Consider the following 25,531-nt stretch of genomic DNA (forward strand, 5'->3'; position numbering starts at 1 on the left):
GGTGTAATTTATCAAGGAATCGATCAAGAAAAGTGTCTCTTTTCTCTCTGTGTGAAATAAAGTATAGCCTCAGGTGTTGGAAGGAGTTTGCATCACATAGCCCAGCACCTGTCGGGTTTAATTGAGTCAGGCTTTAAAGATGTGGCTAAAGGCCTGGTTCAGGTCTCAGTGAAGAACTCTACGTTCTAAACAACCCCACAACTTTTAGTAATAGAGAGAATCGCAATCATGATTGGATTTCATTTTGTTCTTGATTATGACCGTCAAACTCCGCTTGGAAAGACATACTGAGTTTATTGGCTGTTTTCATGTGAAAAGGCAGTTGCTCTTGGTATGGTCAATAAGCAAATAATTTACAATTATGAGTGCTATATATGACGTGCTATAGTGCTGGTAACTGGTTTATGGCATTGCAACCAAAAACACAAGAGGAATGCCTCATTAGCTAGTATAAGGTACTTGTGCTTTGTGTTGGAGGGCTGCCATACCACAGTTTGGATGTTATCCTCAGATTAGTTATATGATCAAAAGTATGTGGACACTCTCACAGTTTGGGGATGTTTTTCATGACCCTTTGGTTCCAATTAGACCACAGTCCAACTTTGTAGCACCATTATGAGGACACGATAGAAAAATGGTTTACACAGTTTAGTGTGGAAGAACTTGACTGACCTGCACAGAGCGTAAACCTTAACCTCATCCAAAACCTTTGGGATGAACTGGAACACCAACTATGAGCCAGGACTTATCACCAAAACATCAGTTTTGGACCCACATAAAGCTCTTGTGGCTGAATAGGAGCAAATCCCTGCAGTCAGGTTCCAAAATCTAATGGAAAGCCTGAAGCGTTATATAAGTTACCGCCCATGGCTTTGGAATGAGATTAATAAGAGTGTCCATATATTTTTGACAGTGTTTTTATATAAGCAAGATTTTTTTTTTGTCAATCTGAACCAAGTATATTTCTTTGTCTTTGAAAAACAACAAAAAAAAAATAGCCTCAGGTACTGAGTCGTTTTTGGGTCTCAGATTCAACGTTACCAGCCAGATTCAGCTGGGTTCAACTGAGTTCGAATCTGAGTTTTAGGCCTGGGCTGAACACATACACACATGCACAAGCAGCACAGAGCATATTCACATAGTTTTGCTTCCAACCAATTTCGTGCAATGCGCCAACATGCTGTAAATGTCCCCAACCCATTCAAAGTGCCTCTCTCTCTCTCTCTCTCTCTCTTTCTCTCTCTCTCTCTTTCGCTCTTTCTCTCTCTCTCTCTCTCTCTCTCTCTCTCTGCACCTCAGTCTGTTTCTCATTGTGAGGGAATGTGGCGTCTGTCTCATTGTCACAGATGCTGGGAAACAAGAAGCCTCATCACCCTCATCCTCATCTGATGCTCTCCTATTCCCTCCTTTCACTCAGTCTCACCCTCAGACACATGCGCACACACACACACACACACACACACACACACACACACACACACACACACACACACACACCGCACAGACATGGCTTTATTGACTTATTCATGCATGGGTTTGTTTCGAGGGCAGAGCTCCTGTCTGCCAGTCTGACAGACACCCCATGAACCCTCGAGACTCCCCTCCCCATCTTCCTCTCCACACACACACACACACACACACACACACACACACACACACACTCTCTCTTATCATTCCATCCCCCCCGCCACCCCTGAGCGCCCCTAAACCGAGCATGGCACAGGGAGTACTCGTAGAGTAATCGGGGGTTCACTCAGTTTTCTCCTCTATCGTTTCCCTCCTCCTCTGTCATTTCCCTCCCCTCTTCACTTTCTACTTCTCTTTTCTCTCTCTACTGGGGAGAAGGGGAAGGTATGCCCACATTTCCCAGAACAAAGACAGCCCAATTAAGTCAGTTTGAGTTAAGGTCTGTGTGGCAGAGAGGGATCGGAAGCGAGGAAACTGAAGAGAGAAAGCGACGGCGGAGGAGCGAACGGCAAGGAGAGGGAAAGAGAGAGACAGTCTAACGAACAGGGAGAAGAGGGGGTAAAAAAGAAGTAGAAGAAGAGAGGAGCGCGAGTCACTTTGTAGTGGAAGCGGGTCGACTTCGTTTTTAGCTCCTCAATGGGAGACTATGAAATATTAATAACTGCTCCAGCCATATACTTCAGAGGCCTATGGTAAAACTTAAAGTCTAATGAGACGCCGCTCATGAATTGCTAATGGGGATGCTGGAATGTGTGTTTTTGTGTGTGTTTGAGTGTCTGCATGTGTGTGTGTGTGTGTGTGTGTGTGTGTAAAGTGGGAGGGGAGGGGGGTCAAGCTTGTAGCTGAGGGGTGGAGTATAAGCAGAGCATTCAGTCTTTCAAAGAGTAGACGCAAAACTTCATTAGAGGCTTGAAGTTCCTCCTGCCGCACATCTAAGCGCCGTCGCGTTTTCTTGAAGTGAGAAGGAAGTTCACTGTTCTCAACGCTCGAAAGGCAGCTAACAAAGTTGGAAACCATCCTGTTAATTTGAAACTAAATGAAAATGGGTTTTTTTTTTGTGTGTGTCTGTCAATCTTTGCTAACAGGCCTGTGTCATTTCATTTATGGTTAGACGTGTATGTCTGACGCCAAAATGCTTATATGTTCTTCATGTAATCTTCTTTAGGAGTTTGAATTGATGATATTAGAACTAAAACTATGATATTGTTTTATGCAATTATTATACATGCTGCATATGCATATGAGTTGTAAGCAGTTTAACCAAAGATTATTTTTTCTCTTCTAACCTCATTAAAGGACAAGGAACAGGGAGATATGACTGTATGCTTTGTTTGTACATGTGTGTTTGAGTTTGGTGACCGAAATAAACTAAATTATTATTTGAATTGACTGATTGTTAAAAAGCTTGAAATTGTACAAATATCAGTTAATTCACCAGAAACAACACTCCACAGCCATGCTAGCAGTGAGGATGCACTTTTAGAGGCAGTTTTGATTTGCGCTAACCGCTATGCTAACGTATGCTAACATTTGCTAATTAGCACCAAACACAAAGTAAAGCTGAGTGTGATGGGGCTATATTAGCTTTGCTTGGTTATAAACCAACGTTTGAATGAAATGACGAATAGAAAATGTGACCTTACAATGGCACAACAATAAAAATTAAAGGATCAGGGGGAACATGAACCAAATTTCATTGCAATTCAATGGTTGTGAAGACATTTTACTCAAAACCTTGAATGGTGGTCCTTGAGGAAAAGTCATGTGATCACCAAAAATCATCATATGGGAACCATGAATGTGCAAAATTTTATAGAAATCCATCCAATAGACATTAAGGCTGCGTTCAGACTGCAGGCAAATCTGATTCAAATCTGAATCCTTCTCAAATCAAATTTTTAGGCCTGACTGTCCACACTGTTTTTGGCAAGTGTTTAAATCGGATTATGCTCTGTTCAGACTGGGCCACATTAATGACCAATCCGACAGGTTGCTGTGGCAACGTCGTCAGAGCGGAGGCGTCATCTAGCTTGTATTGTGTGATGTCATATAATTGCGACAGCAACAGCAACAACAAACCCTCAAGCTTCGCTTTAACCATGCCATCTCCCCAAAGATTAAGAATTTGGTTTTGTCCTCTGTCCATGGACTGATGTTCATGTCCTCCGTTGCCTCCAGTGATATCACCTAGCAACAACAACTGGAATAAGCGCGGGTCTGGTGTCTCATAGAGTGACGTAGCGTAGAGACGTAGAGAGACGTCACAGACAGTTAAAACCGATATGAGTGTTTGGAGCTGTTCAGACTCAGACACATCTGTCCAAATGAGATTTGAAACTACCTCCCAAAGGTGGTTTCAATCTGGTTTGCAAAAATCGTATTTCATGTGATTTATGACTGTTCAGACTTCATAAGAGCCATCTGGTTCCAATCTAGATTGGCAAAAAATCGGATTTTGGCTTGCAGTCTGAACGCAGCCTGAGATATTTCAGTCAGGACCAAAGTGGTGGACCACTAGCATGGCTGAAAATCTGAAAAAAGGAATGTCATTTTGTAACAGAACTTTATCTGCTTCCTCCTGTCATAAAGCATCTGGCAGCTCTCTCAGTTTTATCTTGTAACTCCTTGAAGGGACTGTAAAATACTATAAGCAATAATTTATAGTTTATGTCACAGGTGGAGTTGTAGTTGTTGACAAGCACCTTAATTACACTAAGAAGTACATATTATAAACCCTGTATTCACTGTTCACATAGGCTTAAGTGTCTACATCTTATAAATGCATGTTATAGACTGGCTTATAGCCAAATAATTGAAAATTGACAATACAATATTCTGTTATTTATATTAATACTTAATAAATCAACCTATACAAAGGCTTTATAAGTTATGACTAATAGTGTCACTCATAATTAATTACACATTTACCAATGCTTCAGAAGACAGTCATCAGCGTTATTGAAAACACATTTTGCGAGTTGTGAAATATCTGACTGGTGTTGACTTTCATCTAGTAGTTGATATTTATTAATATTTACAACTGCAGACATGGTACACTATTATAAATAATCATTTATAATGTTAATAACTCATGACCCTTTATCAATGATAATTTATTAGTCATGCAGTCTTTGGTGTAACCACTTCATTGATGTTCACTAGACTTTATTAATGACTTATTAACATGTAGAACTGTAGGATTATTAGATATGGGAGAAAGAAGTTAGCTGTAAGTGAGAAACTCATGTGCAAATATACTGACTTGACTATTTTTTACTGCCTGACTGTCCAAACCATACTGTTATTACTGGCTTATAACTGATCTATAAAATACTACTTTATTGGCCATTAAAAACGCAATCACTTATAAGTCACAAACGCTTCAAGGTGTGACTTTCTCATGTGCCTCGTGAAAAAGCGGTACCCGATATTCCACTAAATAAAAAAAACATGAATTGGCAGACTATTTCAGTCCCCGATCCACTACAGTATGATCTGTATTCCTCTTTAACTCTCACATTGGTCTCCAGCCCAGATATATTTCGTGTAAAGCGTAGAGCAGTGAAGAACCTGGCCGAATCTCCCGCTCTAATCTGTGCCAGAGCCGGCAGGCCTCACGGAGCCTTGCATAACCCCGGCTGAGTGTAATGGCAAGACTGAGCCATCAGCTGGGGGACTGTGGGCCGTGTGCGGGCTGGGACCGAGGGGAGCCCAGGGGTGTCGCCCTGCATCAGAGTGTTGCTTACTGACCTCATTTCTTACCTCCCTGAAACTCCCCAGGCAGGGCCCTGATGTTGAGATGCTGGGGCGGGACCGAGGCGTATACGGTTCGATAAATTGGCATTCTATTAAAAATCACAAGTGCACAAGTCAGTATCACTCATATAAATATATATAAGAGATTGATTATGTATTTATTATAGGGTTGATCAATACTTCACGGGGCGCCTGTGTGAATAAATTACCCCGAATTTATTTTTTTAAAAAGCTATTTTGATCAGATTTCCATATGCATGACTGTTTATTATTAGTAAGGGCCAATTAGCAATTAAGAGCGTGAGCAGCAGGAGAATGCCGGGTTAGTGCTTCAACACACTCTAATGAAAGAATGGAGATTTTCCAGTTATTATTTTATTGAGAAACTAGGCTACATCCACGAGCTGCAATTTGTAGGTGTTGCTAAATATGTGAAGTGGTGACGATTTATTTCTGAGTACCGCTGGAGTGTTTCTACCTCATCTCAGACTGGTTAATGTGTGCATAAATACATTTAATATCAGGATAAAAATCTCACCTAGCAGCAGTTTTAAAATGTTTCGATTAGAGCTTCTTTTTTTAAAAGGAGGCGTTAAGTTTAAATCCTGGTGTTAAGTGAATTCAAAGCTACATTACAGCGTGAATTGGTTGTATTTTTATCAGCTGGGTTGAAGTGATTAAATAGATAACTAGATTTTCTGAATGTGTATATGGGTCAATGAGGTTTTTTGTGTCCCTGTGGTTTAGTCAAATTTAAAGGGGTTAAAATTTGAAAATAAATCATTTGTACACATTCTTTTTTTGTGGACCAAGCATAACATTTCTGCTTTTAATCCATTTTGAGAGAATATATTAGAGGATTATGGAAAAAATGTCAAAGTGGTGTAACCATAAAAACGTTTAAAAAAACGCTTAAAAACACTAAGCAAAAACATATCAACTAGTTTGATATGATCTTACATTACAACTTTTTATATTAAATATTATAACTTGTTTATATTAAATAAAAACTGTAAAATTGTGTGTGTGTATGTATATGTATACATACACACACATGTATACAGTACACACACACACACACCCATATGTAATTTAATCATGTAAATCAAGAACCATTTGAATTTTTTAAATGAAGTAACTATTTACACTTAAATACACTGCAGGGGGAAGAAATATTTAATATTCATCATTCTTTTGTGGTTACACCATTTGACATTTTGAGGAGCATTCAGTCTTACTTTTGGTAAAAAATGGAGCAAATGACATAAAACCTACAAAAATACAAAATGTACATTTTAACTAACTTGATGCTGCTTTTATAACTATTTATTATTATATTTTTGAATTGCTCATCTTGCCAACCCTTATTTGTCACTGACCCAAATACTGTATGTGTATGTGGTGTCACATGATGCATTCAAATGCAAACAAAGTAAATGTCATACATCATTGAGTCTTTATCTCTTGCAAAGATGTGTCAGAAAAGAAAAAAATAATGTTTTCAACACTAACTGACTGATGCATTTACCAAGCTGATCATGTCAAACCTGATTATAATTTATATGACTAACACATTCCCATCTCTATTTATTACATTATTTTTTTATCAACAATAACAACAAAAAAAGTTGTGTGCCTTAGGCAAACAATAAACTCTTTTGCGACACTGCAGGCATTTCACTGAAACATCCCTTTTTCCATTCAGCCCGTCTAATTCAATATGTTGTCATTTGCATAAAAATGCATGGGTGGGAAAGTCAGCTGCTCTATAAGGATGCTACACAGTATGGAAGAGGATAGAGTGCTATCTGTGGATAAGGCATGCTGTGGTGTGGTCTATTTGTGTGTTTGTCATCTGTTCTACATATATGTCTGTTGACATGTGACTGAACAAATGGGCGTGATTTGTTAATGTGGATCTATCTATCTCACCGTGAGCGCTTATGCAAGTTGGCGTGCATGGTGCATGTGTGTCACACATGCATAGTAAATACGTAGCATTTGGATGTGTGGGAGTTCATTACTGTGTGTGTGCGTGTGTGCGTGTGTGTGTGTGTGTGAAGGGGAGGGGTGGAGGGTTGCAGCCTTTCCGCATGAGTGGGGCTGTCAGTGGGCATCAGTCAGCCAGGCAGCGACAGGCGGAGCAGATCATTAGCAGAGACATAGACGGAAAGGGAAAGAGAGGGAAAGGGAGAATGGGGAAGGCGAGGGGAGAGAGGGAGTGCAGGGACAGAGCGGAGGGAAGGCCTCAGCTCTGCGTCTTTAATATCCGTCTTACGAGAATTACACAGACAGGCCCGTGCACTGCTCAGTCACGCAATCGCACCGCTACGTCCGTCTTGTCCTGCTCTGTCCTCGCATCAACTTCATTACTGTTTGCTTCAGCTGGCATCTTACACTGTATCTGTCAATACATGTGGAAATGGATTCAGAGAGCAAATTGAATGCTTTTTGATAATTCAATGTTCATGCTACAATAGCTCCAAACATATTGCAAAAATCTGTCAGGGAAAAAAAAAACATCATGTAAACTCTTGATATTATAATTTTGATTACAGCCATGTAACAGCAGCTGGTCTAAATTATGTATTACACATAGGTCAGGTTGAGGTCTTCCTATAAACTGTATATGCACAGTAGTGTTGATCACATCTTCAATTAGTTAAACTGCACCACATTCATCAGTGGTGGATTTTTTTAAAAAGCTTTGTTGACTTCCAAATCTAAATAAAATAATATTCAGGAATGTTATCTTTATTTATTCTCTATTAATAGTTAACAGTAGTTAACAGATGTGCTTCATCAGGACTATGAGAGAGTAGTCTGATCAGATTCAGTTGACCCGACACCTTAAATGATGCACCATACATCCTGGTTGGTGGTTGCAAGAAAGTGACATCACCTCCAATGAAATAACCAAAACTGTTCCAACTTTGGCAGAAAATCTGTGTTCAAGTAGAATCCCATCACTCATAATAAAAAGCTAATTAAAAAAGCTAATTTTACCCTTATGAGTAAGATTCCACATTCAAAATATTACTGAAGTTTAATTAGTAAAAAAAAACATCACTTAAACTTTTGATAGTTTCACTTTGATTACAGTCATGTAACAGCAGCTGGTTAAATGATGATTAACAGACAGGCCAGGTTTAGCTTTGCCCATAAATTGTAATTGTACAGTAAGTGTTGATCACATTTTCAGTCACATTCATTAGTGGTGGTAGTTGTTGTTTTTTTAACTCGAACAAAGCAAAACTGTTCCAACCAGCATAAATCTGTGTTCATGTAGAAACCCATCACTCATAATAAAAAGGTAATTAAGAAGCTAATTTTACTCTCATGAATAAGACTTTGCATTCAAAATGTTAAGTTTTATTAGTATTGATTTATGGAGCAAACTCCATCCACTGAGAAGGATTGTGAGATACAGTCATAGGCTGAAAAGGAAGCTAGTAAGTAGACCTGGAGTTAGTTTTTATAGTTTACTGTAGATGTATTAGAATTAGTATTACTATTTAAAAAAAATACTAGTGTTAGTATAGCTAAATAAAAGTTTTTTTTTTATCACTGATTAATTAAAGTGTAAGAAGGATGGAGCTCATTTTAATTAGAGTTTTTATAATGTTGGGCAATAAATATTGATATCATATCATACGAGCTCATCATGTTTTGTATGTAAATGTAGTGAAGTAAAGTTGAGTACATTTGTTTAGTAAAATGCCACCACTGATATTCATCCTATCAAAGGCTGATGGCACGAAATACATGATAAAAGCTTATTATCATCAGTATATTGGTGTAACCTTATTCACAACCACAGCCAATTAAACATGACATAAAGTCCTCACAGGGCCTCATTACAAAAAAAACAACCTGCTACATGTTTTGGAAAAAAAAACACCTGGAAAAAAGGTGTACGATGTTTTACAAGGTTCATTAGCTAAACGCAATTATGACGAGATGAAAAATGAAGCACATTTGTGTAATCTGATAAAATGGGACATGAGAATCAATTATCGAGTAGTCTCAGGAAATTAGCAGAGACGCAAATGGTGCTAACAAATAAAACATCGCCTCAGACTGTGTTTAGCAACACCTACTGAACGGTGACAACTTGCTGCAAACTTTGACAGCGATGTCTTGAAATGTTATTTCCCACCACGTTCAGGAAATTTGGCAGGAAATAGTGCGTTCATGAAGCTTTAGTCCTCTCTCCTGTATGGTATAGGAAATAGGAAGACCTTGTTTAATTGCGCCGCTCTCCACATCTCGACTGCTTTGCATTTTGCCCTTTCATCGTTCGCCGGCTGGTCCCATAACTCATCTTTTAGTGCTGCGTCTTGCGGTAACCACCTTCCACTCAACAACACCATTAAACAGCCAGATTAATGCTGCTATTAAATCCACACATCGACTTCGGTGGCACTCATCAAAGACAGTATATATGACTAGTGGTATCAAGGATTTGATGAAGTCAGACTTTCAGAAAGCCCATAAATCAGCGAGGGTGGCGCGATCCAACACTTCACAAGGTAGAGGTTGACAAAGGAGCAAACAGATACTGGACAAATCAGGCTTTTAAGGAAATAAACACAACGGTACACCTGTGCAAGCATTCGATTTATCGTTCTTCTAAAGAGGACTTCCAGGTGACACTAGTGATACACTGGAAACCATATCGGAGGTACTCAGCTTTAGAACAACTTTGAGCGGCTTTTGTAGATTAATGATGTCTTCTTCTCTTCAGGAATAAATAGACATGATTACTTTTATTGCTGTAGGTTATTAGAATGGCAGCATTATCCTGATTGGGGGCTTGTTGTTGGGCCCATATTGATCCACCACCTCTCTCTACACACGTCATTATATACATTATAGACTCAGACACATTCTATGTCGGCTAGTTTGTGGTAATTTGATTTAACACTTCATTTAGGAGTGTCTACATGTGAGTCCAACACAATAAAAAATAATAGCAGTCTTATATCTACGTAGATTCTGACACATGATGGGCCAACACAATTAGTTGTGGAACCCAATTTAGTTGACACTGTACTATAGCGATGCACTAAAAACCTGTTAACATATACTGATCCTGGGACTTCTGGGGTCTCTGAGGGTCTTGGTTACCAATGGTGTTTTCATTGCCCATACTGTATATTTGACTATTTTACTTGTTGAGAAAACATTTGATTTTCCCCATTTGCCAATGGACTTGTTAGCAAGACATCAGGAACCTAAACAATCAAGCTAGTGATCCTAAGAGCCTGAAATGGTCACTACACTGAACAATAGAACCAAAAACATACATATGAGTTTACAGTTCTAAGAGCATTATCAATTGTAGATTACTAATACCAAACGTGTCCAGGTAAAGGTATATCTGAGGTTATTTCAACTACAAGCGTTCATTCTTTTGGGACCATGAATGCTCAATAACTTTAACTAAAATTAATTATTAATTTCATGTTATGCCTTTGATTTTTTAAAATAAATTCAGCATTTTTATCCTTGAGGAAGTGTTGCACCAATTTTTTATTAAATCAGCTGTTTGCTTTGGTGCTGCAATACTCCCAAATGTTGTTTTGAACACAGTTTTTAATCGGCCGCAATGGATAATGCTATTAGATTACTGAATATCTAAATGTGCAAAAGTATCCTATACTCAAGATATGAGTCTATGGCAGTTTGACCATTAGATAGTGATTTTCAAGTGTATAAAAGTAATTAATATGCTAACCAAAATCATTATGAATCAAAATCTAGAGACAATTGATTTATTTACCAAATTTGAAGACAATCTGGCTAGTAACTATTAAATATCTTGTAATAGTGTTGGATAGATGAGCTGATAAACACCGGAGTTGAGGTGGATGGTGCTAGCAGAGCAAAAACTAGAACCACTGTAGCTAACGTTCACAATTACAGTAGCTGTTTAGCTAAATTAGCTGTTGGCTAATAGCCAGCTAAGACAGCAATCCCTCCGAGGCAACAAAACAGTGTTTTGAAGGCTATGAAACCACCATTTTCTGTCTTGGTAATCTAATTGTACACCAACCAACATATTGAAAAATTCACTTAACAGAATTGACTTTGCAGCACTTATCTCTTCTTGTTATTAGCTTTGTATTTATTCATTATTTGTGTAGGCCTACAGCCAATTCTCCACACTCCAGAGGTGGCTGTTGTGACTCAATTGTGCCTCTGTAGCCTTACATTGAACTGGCTAATCTTTAAATGAATTCACCTTTAAGAGGATCATTTTTAAGTCATGGCAGACATGAGAGATGAGGGCCTCCGCTGTAGGAGAGAAAATAAATCAAGCCTTCCTAGAGGTGACCAAACATACTGAAGACCTTATGCTAAGTTAGGTCACTGCTGGCCACAGTTGAAATATTATCCTCATAAAACTTCACAGCACATCTATTTTCTCTGAAAAACAGGACTACAATACTCAAAAGTACATCTAAATCAAATAAATTCTACCACACGCAGACCATTGTGGATTTAAGTGCAATTTCTGTGGAGGGGTGCGCTTAATCTACGGCTGCAGATTTGAATTTCTGTACATGAGCTCAAAGCAGTGGGAGCCACGGGAGAGAGACAGAGGATGACAGGACAGAGTTTAGATTACAGAGAAATGGGGAGGGAGGAAGACAGAGAGGAGGGAGGAGGGGATGGAGGGAAGGGAGGGAAGGGAGGGAGAAATGCAGAGACAGAAAGAGTCTGGAGTTCATTCGAGGCTAGCTGTCGTCAGGCTCGGCGTCAGCCATCACATGGGCCGAATGCTAAACGCCGGGCTCTGAATCCTGACCTATTTTCATCAAACTGACACAGAATTCCACTGAGAGGCCGTCTTACGCTGCTAACCTCTGTCTGCCTCCTGGACCGCACACACACACATACACACACTCACACACAATTTGTACTATCTGTACATACCATAGTGTAAATCTGCTTAACCGTGATTTAAAGCAGTTAAATGATGTTTGATTAATAATCTCCAAAATGACTAGATTGCAAATTATTCCTACTCAGCTTCGGCTTGAGAGGCTTTTATTGTAATTTGTCCAAATATGCCGTTGGACTGATGAATATTCATTAGTGAAAATACTCTTCACTGACCTGTCTTTGTGCTGACAATAGACAGTAGGCATGTTGTTCTTTTTCTGTCTAGACGCAACTTGACATTGTTAGCAGACACCTTCCCGAGTGTAGCAACTGCTTTAACAGACTTTACTAAGACAATGAGCAAATAAGTCTGGTTAAACTGGAGCCAGTGATTCTGCTCTTTAGACACTAATGGCTTTAATTTTCAACTGGCTTTTATCAACTATGATCAAAGTGCAATTACAGACAACTTTAATGGAAATTGATTCAATTGCCAGCAAATGAATGTGCCTTGATTGATGCTGAACATCACCTGAACACGACTGAATGACACTGAGAACAATACACATTAGGGGTGATTGATAGTACTGTATGATGATAGAGTAGCTTTGTACTACAGTAATATGCCACATTGTTCTTTAACTACTGCAATATTAATCTCCCTCAAATAATTAACCTTTCAGCATCTTTCACCACACAAATCCAGAGAAGTTTTGAAATTCTCCAATTGTCAAAGACTTTTTTAGCTGTTCTGAATCCTGGTCCGTACAAATGATCCATGTCCGATATTGACTGCAAACTTGTCGTAAAGCTGTTCATAAGAAGGTGCACATACATGCAATTTGTTAATCAGCATGTTCTAGCCAACTTGTGGCAAAGTCTGTTTCACCAAAATATCACCAGGGAGTAAGAAGAAGATATTTCATACGACAAAGCCTGCAAATGTAGGCGTGTCGGTAGTGAAATTAGTGGATTGTTACAGCTGGTAATGTTTTGACATCACAGAGCCATACTAAGACATCAATAGAAAGAACGGGTTACCCGAGGCGCCTGTGCCCTGCTCTTTATCGAAGGCGTGGATGTTAATCAGATGTACATTTGCCAAACCACACAGTTAGTCCTCATCCTTGAGGTCTTTTCTCTTAACAAACTGAAATATACTGTTTGAAAACACTTTTCACTTTTCTGTCACTTGTTCCAGCAAGTTCAAGTGGAAGAGAGAAGGATTCAAGAATGTAGACCAATGAGTCTTCAATAAAGCTCCAGTGCCAGCTGCTTTTTAAAACTTTTCTATTGTAACCACACGGGCTACTCGCCAAAAAGGTTAATGAATGTGGTAAATTCTCTTAAATCATTCATACCTGTCAATGACACATCTGTTTATAAGAGTGGTTATGCATGAGGTCCAATTGATGTACTGTACATTTTTCACCATTCAACAAAGCCCTAACCCTGGCTGTGCTGGTCTTCCTCACCTCACTGGTTTCCGGGGTGACAGATGTTCTTACCTACTTCATTCAACAGTAAGTCAGAGATCTAAATCTAAGAGTCCCAAACACTACACCAGGTCCAGCAAGCCGCAGAGAAGACTATTATCATTAATATTAGTATAAATGTCCATTTAAAAGCTCCCCGGTGAAAAAGAGACGTCCACCTATCACAACTGCATCGATTCAGTGTAATCTATCTCCAAATCTAGATATATGTCTTTGACTTGACAATAGCAGGCTACAACTAAGACCTGCTAATGTTTCTAACAATACAATGAGCACAAAGGCTAGTAGTATTTATTCAGATACCTTCCAACTCCCCACCACCAACAGATGTTTAAGAAAGACCTATAATTAACACATTGATACCTTGTGGCAGGTTAGTTCATACACTAACATATAGGCAGTGTAAATTTGTTCTGTTTGACTGATTTTAATTGTGACACTTGATACAACCACATGTCCTAACAGTAACTTCATTGTGAAATACTGGGCTGTTATGAAAATGGAAGACAGGTCTGATTCTACATGTCAAGCAGTAGCAGCACTCTTGTTTTTACACGCCTTCTCCTTCTTCAACTCTGCAGAAGTTTTGGGGTTGAAAAGCCGTGATCCGGGTCGAACAGCGTGGTGCTTAGAGCTCCACTCTCGGCCAGCATTAATCACAGAGCTGCTGTCCTCCGACTGATTACCGCCCATCAATCTTGGTTTGCTGGGCCCTCCAACAGGAGAAAGCCCTCATGAAGATCTGATTAAAAATGTAAGTGACTCATAATGGGAGCACATGCCTGGCCTCTGAGACAATACCCTGTGATAGTCATAAGCTCTGAGTGGGATTTATCTACTCATCTCCAAATGTCCATTCACCTGCTCACGTACAGATCCTGGCCTGATGTCAGAGAGGGGAACTGCTGCGAAGAGGTGAGGTCTGGAACAGTACCAGTGGCGATCCGTGTGTGTGTGTGTGTGTGTGTGTGTGTGTGTGTGTGTGTGTGTGTGTGTGAGAGAGAGAGAGAGAGTGGTAGTCATTTGCAGCTGCAGACAGGAGGGGGAGTGACTTTGAGAGTGTCTGAGAGGCACATCCTGCCTGCAATTAAGGTGGAATCAGAGAGAGATCTGTGCTGCCTTGATAATGAGCCTCATCTGAATTATTAACTAGAGCTGTACCCCCTGGACCTGGACTCCCATCAGACCGAGCAACACAACAACAAGAGCAGATGCACACACACACGCAAACACACACACACCAAATCTTCAGATCCATACAAACTTCTATCAAACCCATTTTAACATGTGCAGGAACTCAAAAACGAATCCCATTTGCAGTAAAAATAAGGGCAACACATTACTTGAAGTGGAGCTCATAAGGCATTATAAGGCATCAAAAGCCCATTATAAACACACTGTGAGTGCATGATGATTTATTAAAATTGGTGCACAGTATAATGAGAACAATATGCACAAAGTTAGGGGGTTGAATACTTTATGAAGCAACTGTGTCATTAATCACATTAAAATTTAGTGCAATTTCAAATGCATGATTACATTATAAGATTTTTCCTCTGATTCCAATGGGATTATAATCAGTTTGTTGCTGCTGCTGTGCGTTGATGCATTGGGTTTGTTAGGGGGGACTGTATTTCAAAATTAACTCTTTGTATAATGTTGAACTTTCAAGGGTAGAGAAAAGTGTGATTTTTGGGGGTGTTTTGTATTGTTATTTACAGTTTATCATATTAATTATGGCAAAAATATGAGGAATTCAGGGATTTACAATAACCTTCTCATAGCTTTCATACTATCACCATACCAATGTGCAAATTTTAGGTCCTTAACATCATTTTGCTGACCATTTTCAAATGCAAGATTTACAGTTTTGATGTATTTTTCCAACCCTCCAGGCAGCTATTGGTCCAAAACCAATCAGTCACATATATTTACCATGATGTTATGTTTTATGTTTTTGAATGAATGTTGTCAGCTGCTACTTAGACGTATTATTAAACTCATAAATCATGCTTTTTATTGTGTAATCTACTAACTTATTAAGGTGTCTTATGGCTTCTGTAATTAGCACTGCGAGTCCCAGAACACCAAGCTAGCTAATGGAAAACTCTGGTGAGCAAACCTTGTTCATTCATACCAACCTAGCCTAACAATTCAAATGAATATATAATAGCAAAAGAACCATATAAAAATGAGTGCAGGACTAAGTAACTAGCCGAAAACTTACCACATGCACTTAGAATGGGAGGAACCTTTTTTTTCACCATGTCCTATTCAAAGTGTGTTTGCCTGATTTACCAAACTAGCATATTCTGAAGGAAGGAAATGTCAAGAGGCACTTTTGAACCGAAACGTGAAAGAGGAATGGAAAACGAAGTTAATCGGACAGCAGTCCCTCTTCACACAGCTGAACTGAAAAGCAAAGGCAGCCACTGATGCAACATACCAGGTGAGTCATACCATCATTAAAGATAATAAGTCCTTCCAAGATGGACAAAGATGGTAAATGCGAAATACAAGGAAGAGGACACATTTTCCAACTTCCTTAACTATCACCAACAAGCACTACGTGTGAAAATGCTGGACATGAAAGAGATCATAGATTAGTCAATGAAAGTCACCTGTTCTATCCAGTCAAGACCTCTTTAAAGACAGCTGTTTCATGTGTATCTGGAGGAGGCTGACTGAAACCACACTGACACTAACTGGTACACACCAACGTCAGATGGCTGAGTAGGGGCCATATCTTGCAGATTTCAAGAGCTCCAACAGGAGATAAGGGAGCTTTTCTTTGGCACTAAACATGTAGAATACAAACAACTTCATGATGATTGGAGGCTGCTAATTTTGTCATTTTTAACAGATTTGATCATTCTGAAAGAACTTAATTTAAAGCTGCAAGGAAAAGAAACTGTGTGGTTAACACGATCAGTTCAGTTAATGATTTAAAATGAAACCTACAACCACTGTCTTCACAAACTTCCAAAATACCACATCTGATCGAGAGAAACAAGAGAAAGAACATGCACAACTTAAGAGCACACACTACACAGAGCAAATTGAAAGTGTCATCAGACTTTGACAAATGTTTTCAAGACTTCGCTTCACACCAGCCGATCGCTACATCCATGTGCTTTCTATTTGGAGACGACACTGAGGTTGATTCCCTGACCTCAAAAATCGCAACACTGTTTCACATGAATTAGCCTGCACTGGAGGATGAGATCTAGTCACTGAAGGCTGACATTCAATTGAAGTTGAAGCGAGACCCATGCTGGACAGTTTTGTGACTTAGTATCCAATCGTGAGCAAATGTGCTACCTTACTGAATGCATTTTTCACATGATATTTATTAAGTCCAAATACTGTTCCACCATGACTGATGATCATCTGGAGGGCTGCTTGAGACTAGTTACAAGCAGCTACTGTCCAGATTACGCAACCCTGGCTGACTCAATCCAGTACAAACCATTAGGATGAGGTAGGGACCCTAAATTTATTGAGATGTATTGTGTTGAGGATGGAACACAAATGTATTATTATTAGTATTATTGGTTGGCTTGGTTATTTTACAAGCTTGCGAGCCAGAAAGTAGTGGTTACCCCTCCTGTGATGGGTTACTTAACTTAAACAATGTTCATCAGTCTGCTGGTAGGTTTTCACATTATATTAAAATGAATGGAAACCAATGGCTGGATGGAGTAGTCAACATAACGTTCAGAGTTAAATATTAGTCAAGGAGCTACTTTAATGGCTTGCATAGATGAGGAAAGTTTAAAGAGTCCACCAATAGATTTCATTTTGTATCAAATTGAATGGAAATCAATGGCTGTCTGGAGCAGCAGACCAAATACAACCACATTTCTAAAAACACAACATGGTTTGCAAAATTGTTGATTTAAAGTACAGTTGCTGTGTTTTAAGGTAAATGCTAAATCCCTTAAGGCCTTGTTAGCAGTGTAACTACAATACATAGAGACCTCTTCCTGACAGTCCTCATTGTCACACTTCTTCACTTCCTCTGTGACAATGAGGACAAAGGACTGAATGTTTTTTGACTAGTCCTCTACTCATCGTCGACCCAGACACATAGAACATTTTGAAGCCCTGAGGTCTGGTAGACAACATGGAGAGAATGTGTGCTGGGCCGACATTTTACGACACACCACCAGGCACGATTCCCAAGATCCGCCTGCCTGACTGACTGTTGTGTGTCTGGACTCGGTTTTCTCTCTGGAATTTCCGTCTGTAGAGTGTTTCTCAACATTTTATTCCAGCTGATTTATTCCAACTGATTGAAGTGTGAGGGCTGAGGGCAAGAATATTATGTTCTATTCCAACCACTATGACTCATTTAAGCAGTGAACACCCCGCCTCCACTGCCGGTGCATCCCTTGTTTACATCCAAGCTCCTCTACAGATTGAAGTGATAGCTGGCTACGTTCTATTCAAAGGCCTTTTGTAGCTCTGCATCAACTGACGAGGCAACTGATCCACGCGGATCAAAATCTGTCCGTCTCTGCGTGGCCTCCTTTCCATTCAAGCCCCCAACGACTCTTCCCAACTGTTTTCTCTCCATTCACAGGACTGATCAGATGAGTTTTACTGTGGACTTCAGATTCAACAACCAACCCCCTTTGCCTTCCAAATTCCTCTTCCCATTCCCCACCCCCGGTTAACCCAGCACCAAGCCCGCCAACTCAAGAGCTGCCTCTCCTTCTGCTGCGCCTTTGTGATAATAACAATAACTGTGTAGCAGTGCAGAGGGCTTTCTGTTGAGCCAGCGCCAGGCTGGCTGGCACAGGGAACCCTCTAAGCCTGTTCCACCATCTCCAACCAATTCCCCTCTGTCTCGGCTGGCGCTGGAGCATCACAAGCATTAAGGCTGCTATCAATGTGCTCAGCAGCAGGGGCCACCGCCACCACTCTCGCGCTCGCTCTATCTTTTCTCTTTCCGCCTCTCTCCCTCTCCCACTCAATTCTGAATTCAATTCAAAAAGGGTTTTATTGGCAAGACAAATAATACCTTGTTCTTCAAAATGTCTCCTTGCCTCCTCTTTTTTTTCTCTCTCTCTCTCTCTCTCTGTCTCTCTGTCACTATTTCTGCACCTTATTCTCACTCTCTATCTGCTGCAGTTGGAATCTCAGCAGAGTAAGATGATGACCATCAGCGTGGGCGGTAATACTTTATGTCAAGTGCATTGAGATGCATTACAAACATATTAGAGGGAAGTATCCACTTTGTCAGCAATCAGTGATATACAGTAGATGAAGGTAAAGTCAGTATGACTGTTTTTAACTCTGACATCATTTTTTTTATGTGATAATTAAAAGCATTTCCATATATAGATTAAGCCATACTACATTATAAAGAATATTGTACTCTAGCCAAAAATGTTTGTTTTGTGTTATTTTCCTGTCTGCATGAGTAGAAATAAAAAATAAATCAATATACAAGTGTGGATACCATCATCACTGAAGATTTCTTAAAAAGCCATTTTTCAGTATATTGCCCAAAAATGATCACGTTTAAACTTATCCTGTGTCTGTTTATAAAGGGTCAATCTGACACATTTTCTAGAAAAATAATGTATGTTATAAATGAAATGCATGACTATTCAATACGCTACTTTTTAAAAAAAGTAGTAGTAGTAGAAGTTTTATACTAAACAAACTTTTGCAAATACTTAAAACTGATATCTAAGATCAGCCCATACATATGACATAACCCATAGTTACTGGTGTTACCAAATTTAAGACCCAAACTTACCCAATACTGACTGTTGGCCCAGACTAATGAAACACAGATAGTCTGTGTTTCATTAGTCTGAGCCACTCTATACCTTGAACAACTCTATACACTATATTCACTGTCTATCATTTGCTCTTATTGCACACTAACACCAGTGTTCCTGGCATTTACACAATTCAATGCGTCACACTTTTATAGACGCCAAAGTTGACATTGTGCAACTGTACACTGGTTAGTTATGAGACAAATTGATGATTCATAAGTGTTTGGCATTGCAGCTTATTGTTAAATAGGAAGTAGTGAATGAGTGAGTGATTCTGGACACAGTATCTGTCTCTTTTTTGTCTTCCTGCGCCGCATTGTACATCTTGCAACACTTGACACGCACGGATACAGATGACTGGCACAGTCAGAGAGAGAAAAATAGTGTGAATCAATAAACTTGAAACAAACCCAAACCCATAAAACAGTTTAAACTCAACCTGAAGCTTTATTCTTTGTCGGAACCTGTAGTGTTTGTGGCTGCTAGTGATACAGTACTTTTTATACACTGTACAAGTGTGCAATAATTATCTATACTTTTGACAGAAGTCTGTGTGAACACGCAGCTTCAAACTGATCAAAAATGTTTGGCAAAAATGTGCATTCACGTGCAATTACATAACTTTAGATCATTAAAGTGATGTTCATAAATGTTTGCAGCCGTCTCTCAGGCACTACTCATGTGAAAAACACCACAAAACAGAGCAGACTCTCACAAGTTTAGGACAAGAAAAGAGGAATTAATGCCTTTTGGAATTTATAATTGATTCTCGTGTCTTGCTGCTTGTTGTTTGCCTTGTAGCGATTCATTATATCACAGCCTGATTACAACAGTCATACACCCACGATGTGCCTTCAACTTGCTGCTTTTGTGAAGCCTTCAGGTAGAGTCATGAGCTTCTACCTGCCTGCTGCTGAATCTGTGTACAGTACAGCCTGCAGACAGGCCACAGCTCAGCACATTCATTCCCACGCACAGCCACTTGTGAAATGAACAGAACAGTGTGTGTGTGTGTGTATGCGTGCGTGCATAAGCCCCCCCCCCCCCCACCACCCCCCTCTACCTCCACCACCATGACCACCTACAGAACTGAACTCACTTCATATGACCAAACACAGCCTCCCACCTCAGATGCAATAACAAACATGGCCAAAACACTTGACCGCAATTACTGAACCACAGTCAGAGAAATCCATACATAGTCATCATGGTAACCCTGCTGCCAGATACTTAAGCAACAGTGTGTGTGCGTGTGTGGGTGTGTGTGTGTGTGTGTGTGTGTGTGTATGTCCGTCTGACCACAATCAAAGCAATCCATACGATCCACACAAGAAGAAGTGTGTGTACGTGTGCGGATGTGTGAAAGAAATCCAATCCTGTTGCCTGGGCGCTCGACTTAAACAAGTGAGTGACACCTCAAAAGTGTGTGTGTGTGTGTTTTATGTGTGTGTACAGTACGAGTGTATGTGTGTGTGTGTGTGTGGTATTAACAGGCAGAGGAAGCTGCTGGCCCAGATGAAGACAAAGAGCCCAGCGGCTGAATTGAGCAGCAGCTCTCAGACAGGATTACACAACAGCTCTTAAAGACTGCTTTTAATAGCAAGACTCTGACTGGATCTTATTTCCCTCCCACTCATCCCATCTAACCATCCATCCATATACACGCCCCCCCCCCCCCCTCCTCAATCTAAACTGGAACATTGAAGAATGTATGAGGGAGTATACATATTGTGCCCAACTTGTGTGTGCTTTTGCGGGCGATTGTGCACCTCTGTGTTCATTAAAACCTCTGCCAACTGTTACAGTCCAACATGTGTGTGCATGTGTCTCTCTACTCTCTCTCCCCGAATCCTTTTTAAAAAAAAATGTTTTTGTGTTGTTGTCGAGGAGTGTTATTATGATTGAATCAAGTTGTTTTTCGCCTTGACTTGGAGCCTGTCTCTCTCCCACCAAATCAGCTTCCTGCCAGGCCGGCCAATCAAAACATCGGTGCAAAGCCGGGACAGGAGCAGGCACCAAGCTGGGCATCCCTGGGCAGCACAAACAAGGCCCCGGGACATAAGCTACGCTTTAAATCCAATTTTAACCCACCCCTCCACCCCCATACCATAAAGACTGGACAGGGGTTGTTGCCACTCCGCTCAGACCTAAATCAAATGGTGATTTTATTGAGATTAATCTGCATCTTAATACTGCTCAGTTGGAGGCTGGTATGGAGCCAAATGAGATGTCGAGGCAGAAGGGAAAGAGTTTAAGAAAGCCTGTGTATGAGAGAGAAGGAGCTGGAGACAATGACACTTATCACAAACTGCTGTAACGATACGATAACATGACAGCGGCAGTGGCAGATACAGGATTTTGGATCAAGTCGAACATCAGACATTCAGATGATGTAAAAAGCCTCTTAATCCCAAAGCAACTTGTGTTCCCTCTTTTTCTTGTCCTTGTGTTCCTCCTACAGTATCGCCTCGCTGTCTCAGCAAAGCAGGAAAAAACGCAAATTTCAAAAGCATCAAAAAGAGTATTAAAGGGGCACTCCGCTGATTCTACATGTGAATTACAGTTTACTCGTCATAAGGAGTGCAGCTCAGGCTGTGAAAGCAGTTGTATAACGCCCCCTGTTTGAGAAAAACAACCTTGATGATGTCAGAGTGATGTCATCAGGGTTATTTCAGCTTGGGTTCAAGACTTCAGATTATTTAACAGAAATAGCCTGCATTACAAACTGGAAGTGTGGCATTTAAAAGAGAGGCAAGGAAAGTCTAATAAAAGATACAATCAAGTTGCATTATGGGAAATGCAGGATTCAACCTTTTTTGGAGTTTGACCCACTCTAGAGGCTAAAAATCAGGATATCTCCGCCTCTGTTGCCTCAATTTTGAACATTCTTTCGTTAATCCGTCTCTTATGAGTTCCCTAACATTATAATAGTAAAATACTAAATCACTATAGTGACCCTTTAAAGACCCCAGCCCCCCATCATTAATATAATGTTAATGTATCTCTTTTTAAAGCTTCAGGACAGAATCATGCCAGTAAATACTAAAGCCTGCTGTCAATTTAACAAGAAGGGAGTTACTGAAGTTACTCCCCACTTCTACTGGAGTTAACAATGTGTATCCATTGTGGAAACTCTCATCAATTGCAGTGACCCCTGTCGCCATTTGATTAAACACCTTAATAAACAGCTATAATATAAGAGAGGAAAAATAGCAGATGAGATTTTTTTAAATATATACTTCTGTATCCTAAAAATATTCAATTTAAATGTTATAGTATTGTGTTTAAATGTAACTTAAAGACCACTTTAGATAATTAACATTTAATGCCAGGAGTCCAGATATTAGAACACAGTGTACATTTAGGTAGAATTAACTGAATTGTAGTTTTAAGCAGCAGGACTGATTCAGAAAATGTTCAGCTTGCTTTGAAATGGCTGAAATTTAAAAAAGAAAAAAGAAAAAAAGAAAGTGACACGTGGAAGCTCAACTTTGTCAACCTACAACATAAAGAAGTGCGTGTGGCTAAACTACAGTATAGAGCTTGGAAACAAAAGACTACTAATCCTCACACAGAATGGGTGGTAAATCTAAGTAGATTACAGCAACCAATCTATTAGATTAACCTCATATTAATTTGAATTTAAGGGATAATCTGTAGTTACATCTGTTTGCTGTGACACCCCATGTCATCATCTCTTGTTATTGTCCTTTTAAACCCCCTCGCCTTGTGCCATGCTTTCTCTCTGCCCGTGCGTAATTCAACGTGCGCGGGGGGCGGGGTGGCTCCAAACGGTTTAATCCGAGCACCCAACCGGCGGCATGGGTGACGCTCCAGTCGCGGAGGCATACTTTGTCCCCCGTGTGACCTGATAATGCAAAAAAATATATATACACAGGCTTGAAACCAGACACTTTACGGATGCGTCACAGCGCGTTAGACTTGCCTATCCAAAGGGAACCATAAAGAGGGAGAGTGTTGCTTCTTCTATATGCACAGGCTGCATCCCCAAATACGATGAACCCAGTGAACCCTTATCCAACCATGCTCTCCGCCCCTTTCCACACACCGTAGTGTGGAGTGACATGGGGACACGCCACTGACATAAATTGCTGGAAGCAGGGGTCAATTATGTGGCTTTGAAATATGCAGAAAAGGAGTTATGCTGCAGACACAGACTGAGGCTAAATATAGTGTACTTCCTCCACTAAAACCTTCACCATGTGGTATCAGAAAATTCTTTCATGTGGCCTACCTTCCATCCGGCTGAACTGTTGCTGTCGCCTTTATCCTTGAAATAAGGAACAAAGCGAACCATCCAGTCATAAATTTGGGACAGGGTGAGTCTCTTGTCGGGGGTGCTCTCGATGGCACGGGTGATGAGGTCTGCATATGACAGGTTCCCCCACGCGTTCCGCCGGGAGGACTTGGCTTTGCGCAGCTGGCCGGCCACGTCGAGCGCAGCCCCGGACATGCAGGCAGGAGCGGCCACGACCGGAGCCGGAGCGCCGGCTGGGTGCTTGATCTCCGCCGGTGCGCCGCCCTTTCTCTCGGCCCGGCATGCGGGCACGTTGTACTGCTCCACTTTGACCGATGCCAGGGCCAGACCTCGGCTCGCCTCTTCTCCCCCGGGGAAATCCTCCGGACACGGCAGCGGCCAGGTGCACGACCGCGACCGGCTGTGAGGCTCAAATTCCGAATCGATATCAACCTGATGCGCATCCATGCCGCTGTTCTCCATCATCATCAGCATGATGATCTCCCGCTGAATAGATGTCAAAACCGGGCAAGGTCACTATAACAAAAAGCCTGTCAATTTTGACGCGTGCCAGTGAGTTAAAACACATAAACTGTGCCCTTATACAAAGAAAAAAAAGAAGCAAACTGTATTGTTTCACGCGCAGAGATGATCAACCAACATGAAAAAGCCGGCAGCGGTGTGGGATATTATCATTCTCCTTGGTGCAACAATGTGGCATCACATCAGGACAGATGAAGGTGTATCCGAGGCATCAACAACAGTATCAGTCCCTCTTCCATGTTAATTGCACAACACCGGCTGTGTGGCTGCATACAGGACCAAGTGACGGTCAAACATCCATTATGAAAGCCAGACACACTTGGAGAATGTCTCTGAGCTCGCTCCGGCTGCAGCAACAGTTGATCCCTTTGACAGATGAGGTCCAGTGCAGGTTAAAAGGAACGCTCATCAACTCCCAAATTAATTGACTTTATAATTTTCTCCAGGGTCTTTTTTTTCTTCTCACTCTCTCTCTCTCTCTCTCTCTCTCTCTCTCTCTCTCTCTCTCTCTCTACCGTCTCTCTGCAGATTGGCTGGTGACCGGCTTCAGCTGAAATGAAAACTCACTGCGAGCGCAATTACTCCCCTTAGAAATAGAAACAGCCTCTCATGAATCATTTATATGAAGCCGTGAATTTCCAGACGAGAAAAAAATTTTGCCTTCATGGATTTGGCTTGGAGCATCCTCTGAGTCTCCTCCGCGCGCCGCCAGACGCCTCACTTGGTATAGTAGAATATTTCTACCTTTGTCTTTAGCTTTCCGTTCACATGTCACATGGGTACCGTCTCTCTTCCTATTGCTCTGCCTTTATACTACAAACCCGTGTGTCTCTGCAGGCTTCAAGCCACTTAACTGAAGCCTGGAATAAAGTGGAATAAGTGCTGCTTCCATATAATTGGACGCCGCCTGGATCAAGTCACTCCCTCCAGAACAGGTTTCCAGAGAAGGAGGAGGAGGAGGAGGAGGGAGGGAGGGGGTGTGGGAAGGGTGTGTGTGTGTGTGTGTGTGTGTGCTATGTTCCCAACAATACAATTTCAAAAAGCAGTTATTTAAATGTAGCATATGCAGCCAAATCCAATTACATAGTTCATCCCAATGTTTTTATTCATTTTTTCACAAGTGACAATCAAGGTGAGTTTTGATTCAGTTATCTCTAATCAAAGATAAATGTTAACTTTAATTTTTCCTGTTTTCTTTTTTCTTTTTTTTTAATGTCCTAATTAAGACGAAACATGCATCATACCACTAAATTCATATCTCTTCAAAGAAAACTTGTTGCCTGTAATATAATTTTATTATTATTATTATTATTATTTATCATTTA

At 40.5% G+C, this 25,531-nt stretch overlaps 1 protein-coding gene across 1 annotated transcript in view; it reads right to left on the reverse strand.

Moving 5' to 3' along the window:
- Positions 1-24,158, reverse strand: part of foxo6b (forkhead box O6 b) — a 40,369-nt gene extending 16,211 nt beyond the window's left edge. The window contains exon 1 of the mRNA XM_053334113.1: positions 23,661-24,158. Within this exon, the coding sequence (XP_053190088.1) occupies positions 23,661-24,158 (498 nt within the window). The remainder of the gene's footprint in view (positions 1-23,660) is intronic.
- Between the last annotated feature and the right edge of the window lie 1,373 nt (positions 24,159-25,531).

Source organism: Scomber japonicus, chromosome 15 (assembly GCF_027409825.1).
Source record: "Scomber japonicus isolate fScoJap1 chromosome 15, fScoJap1.pri, whole genome shotgun sequence".
Lineage (NCBI taxonomy): Eukaryota > Metazoa > Chordata > Actinopteri > Scombriformes > Scombridae > Scomber > Scomber japonicus.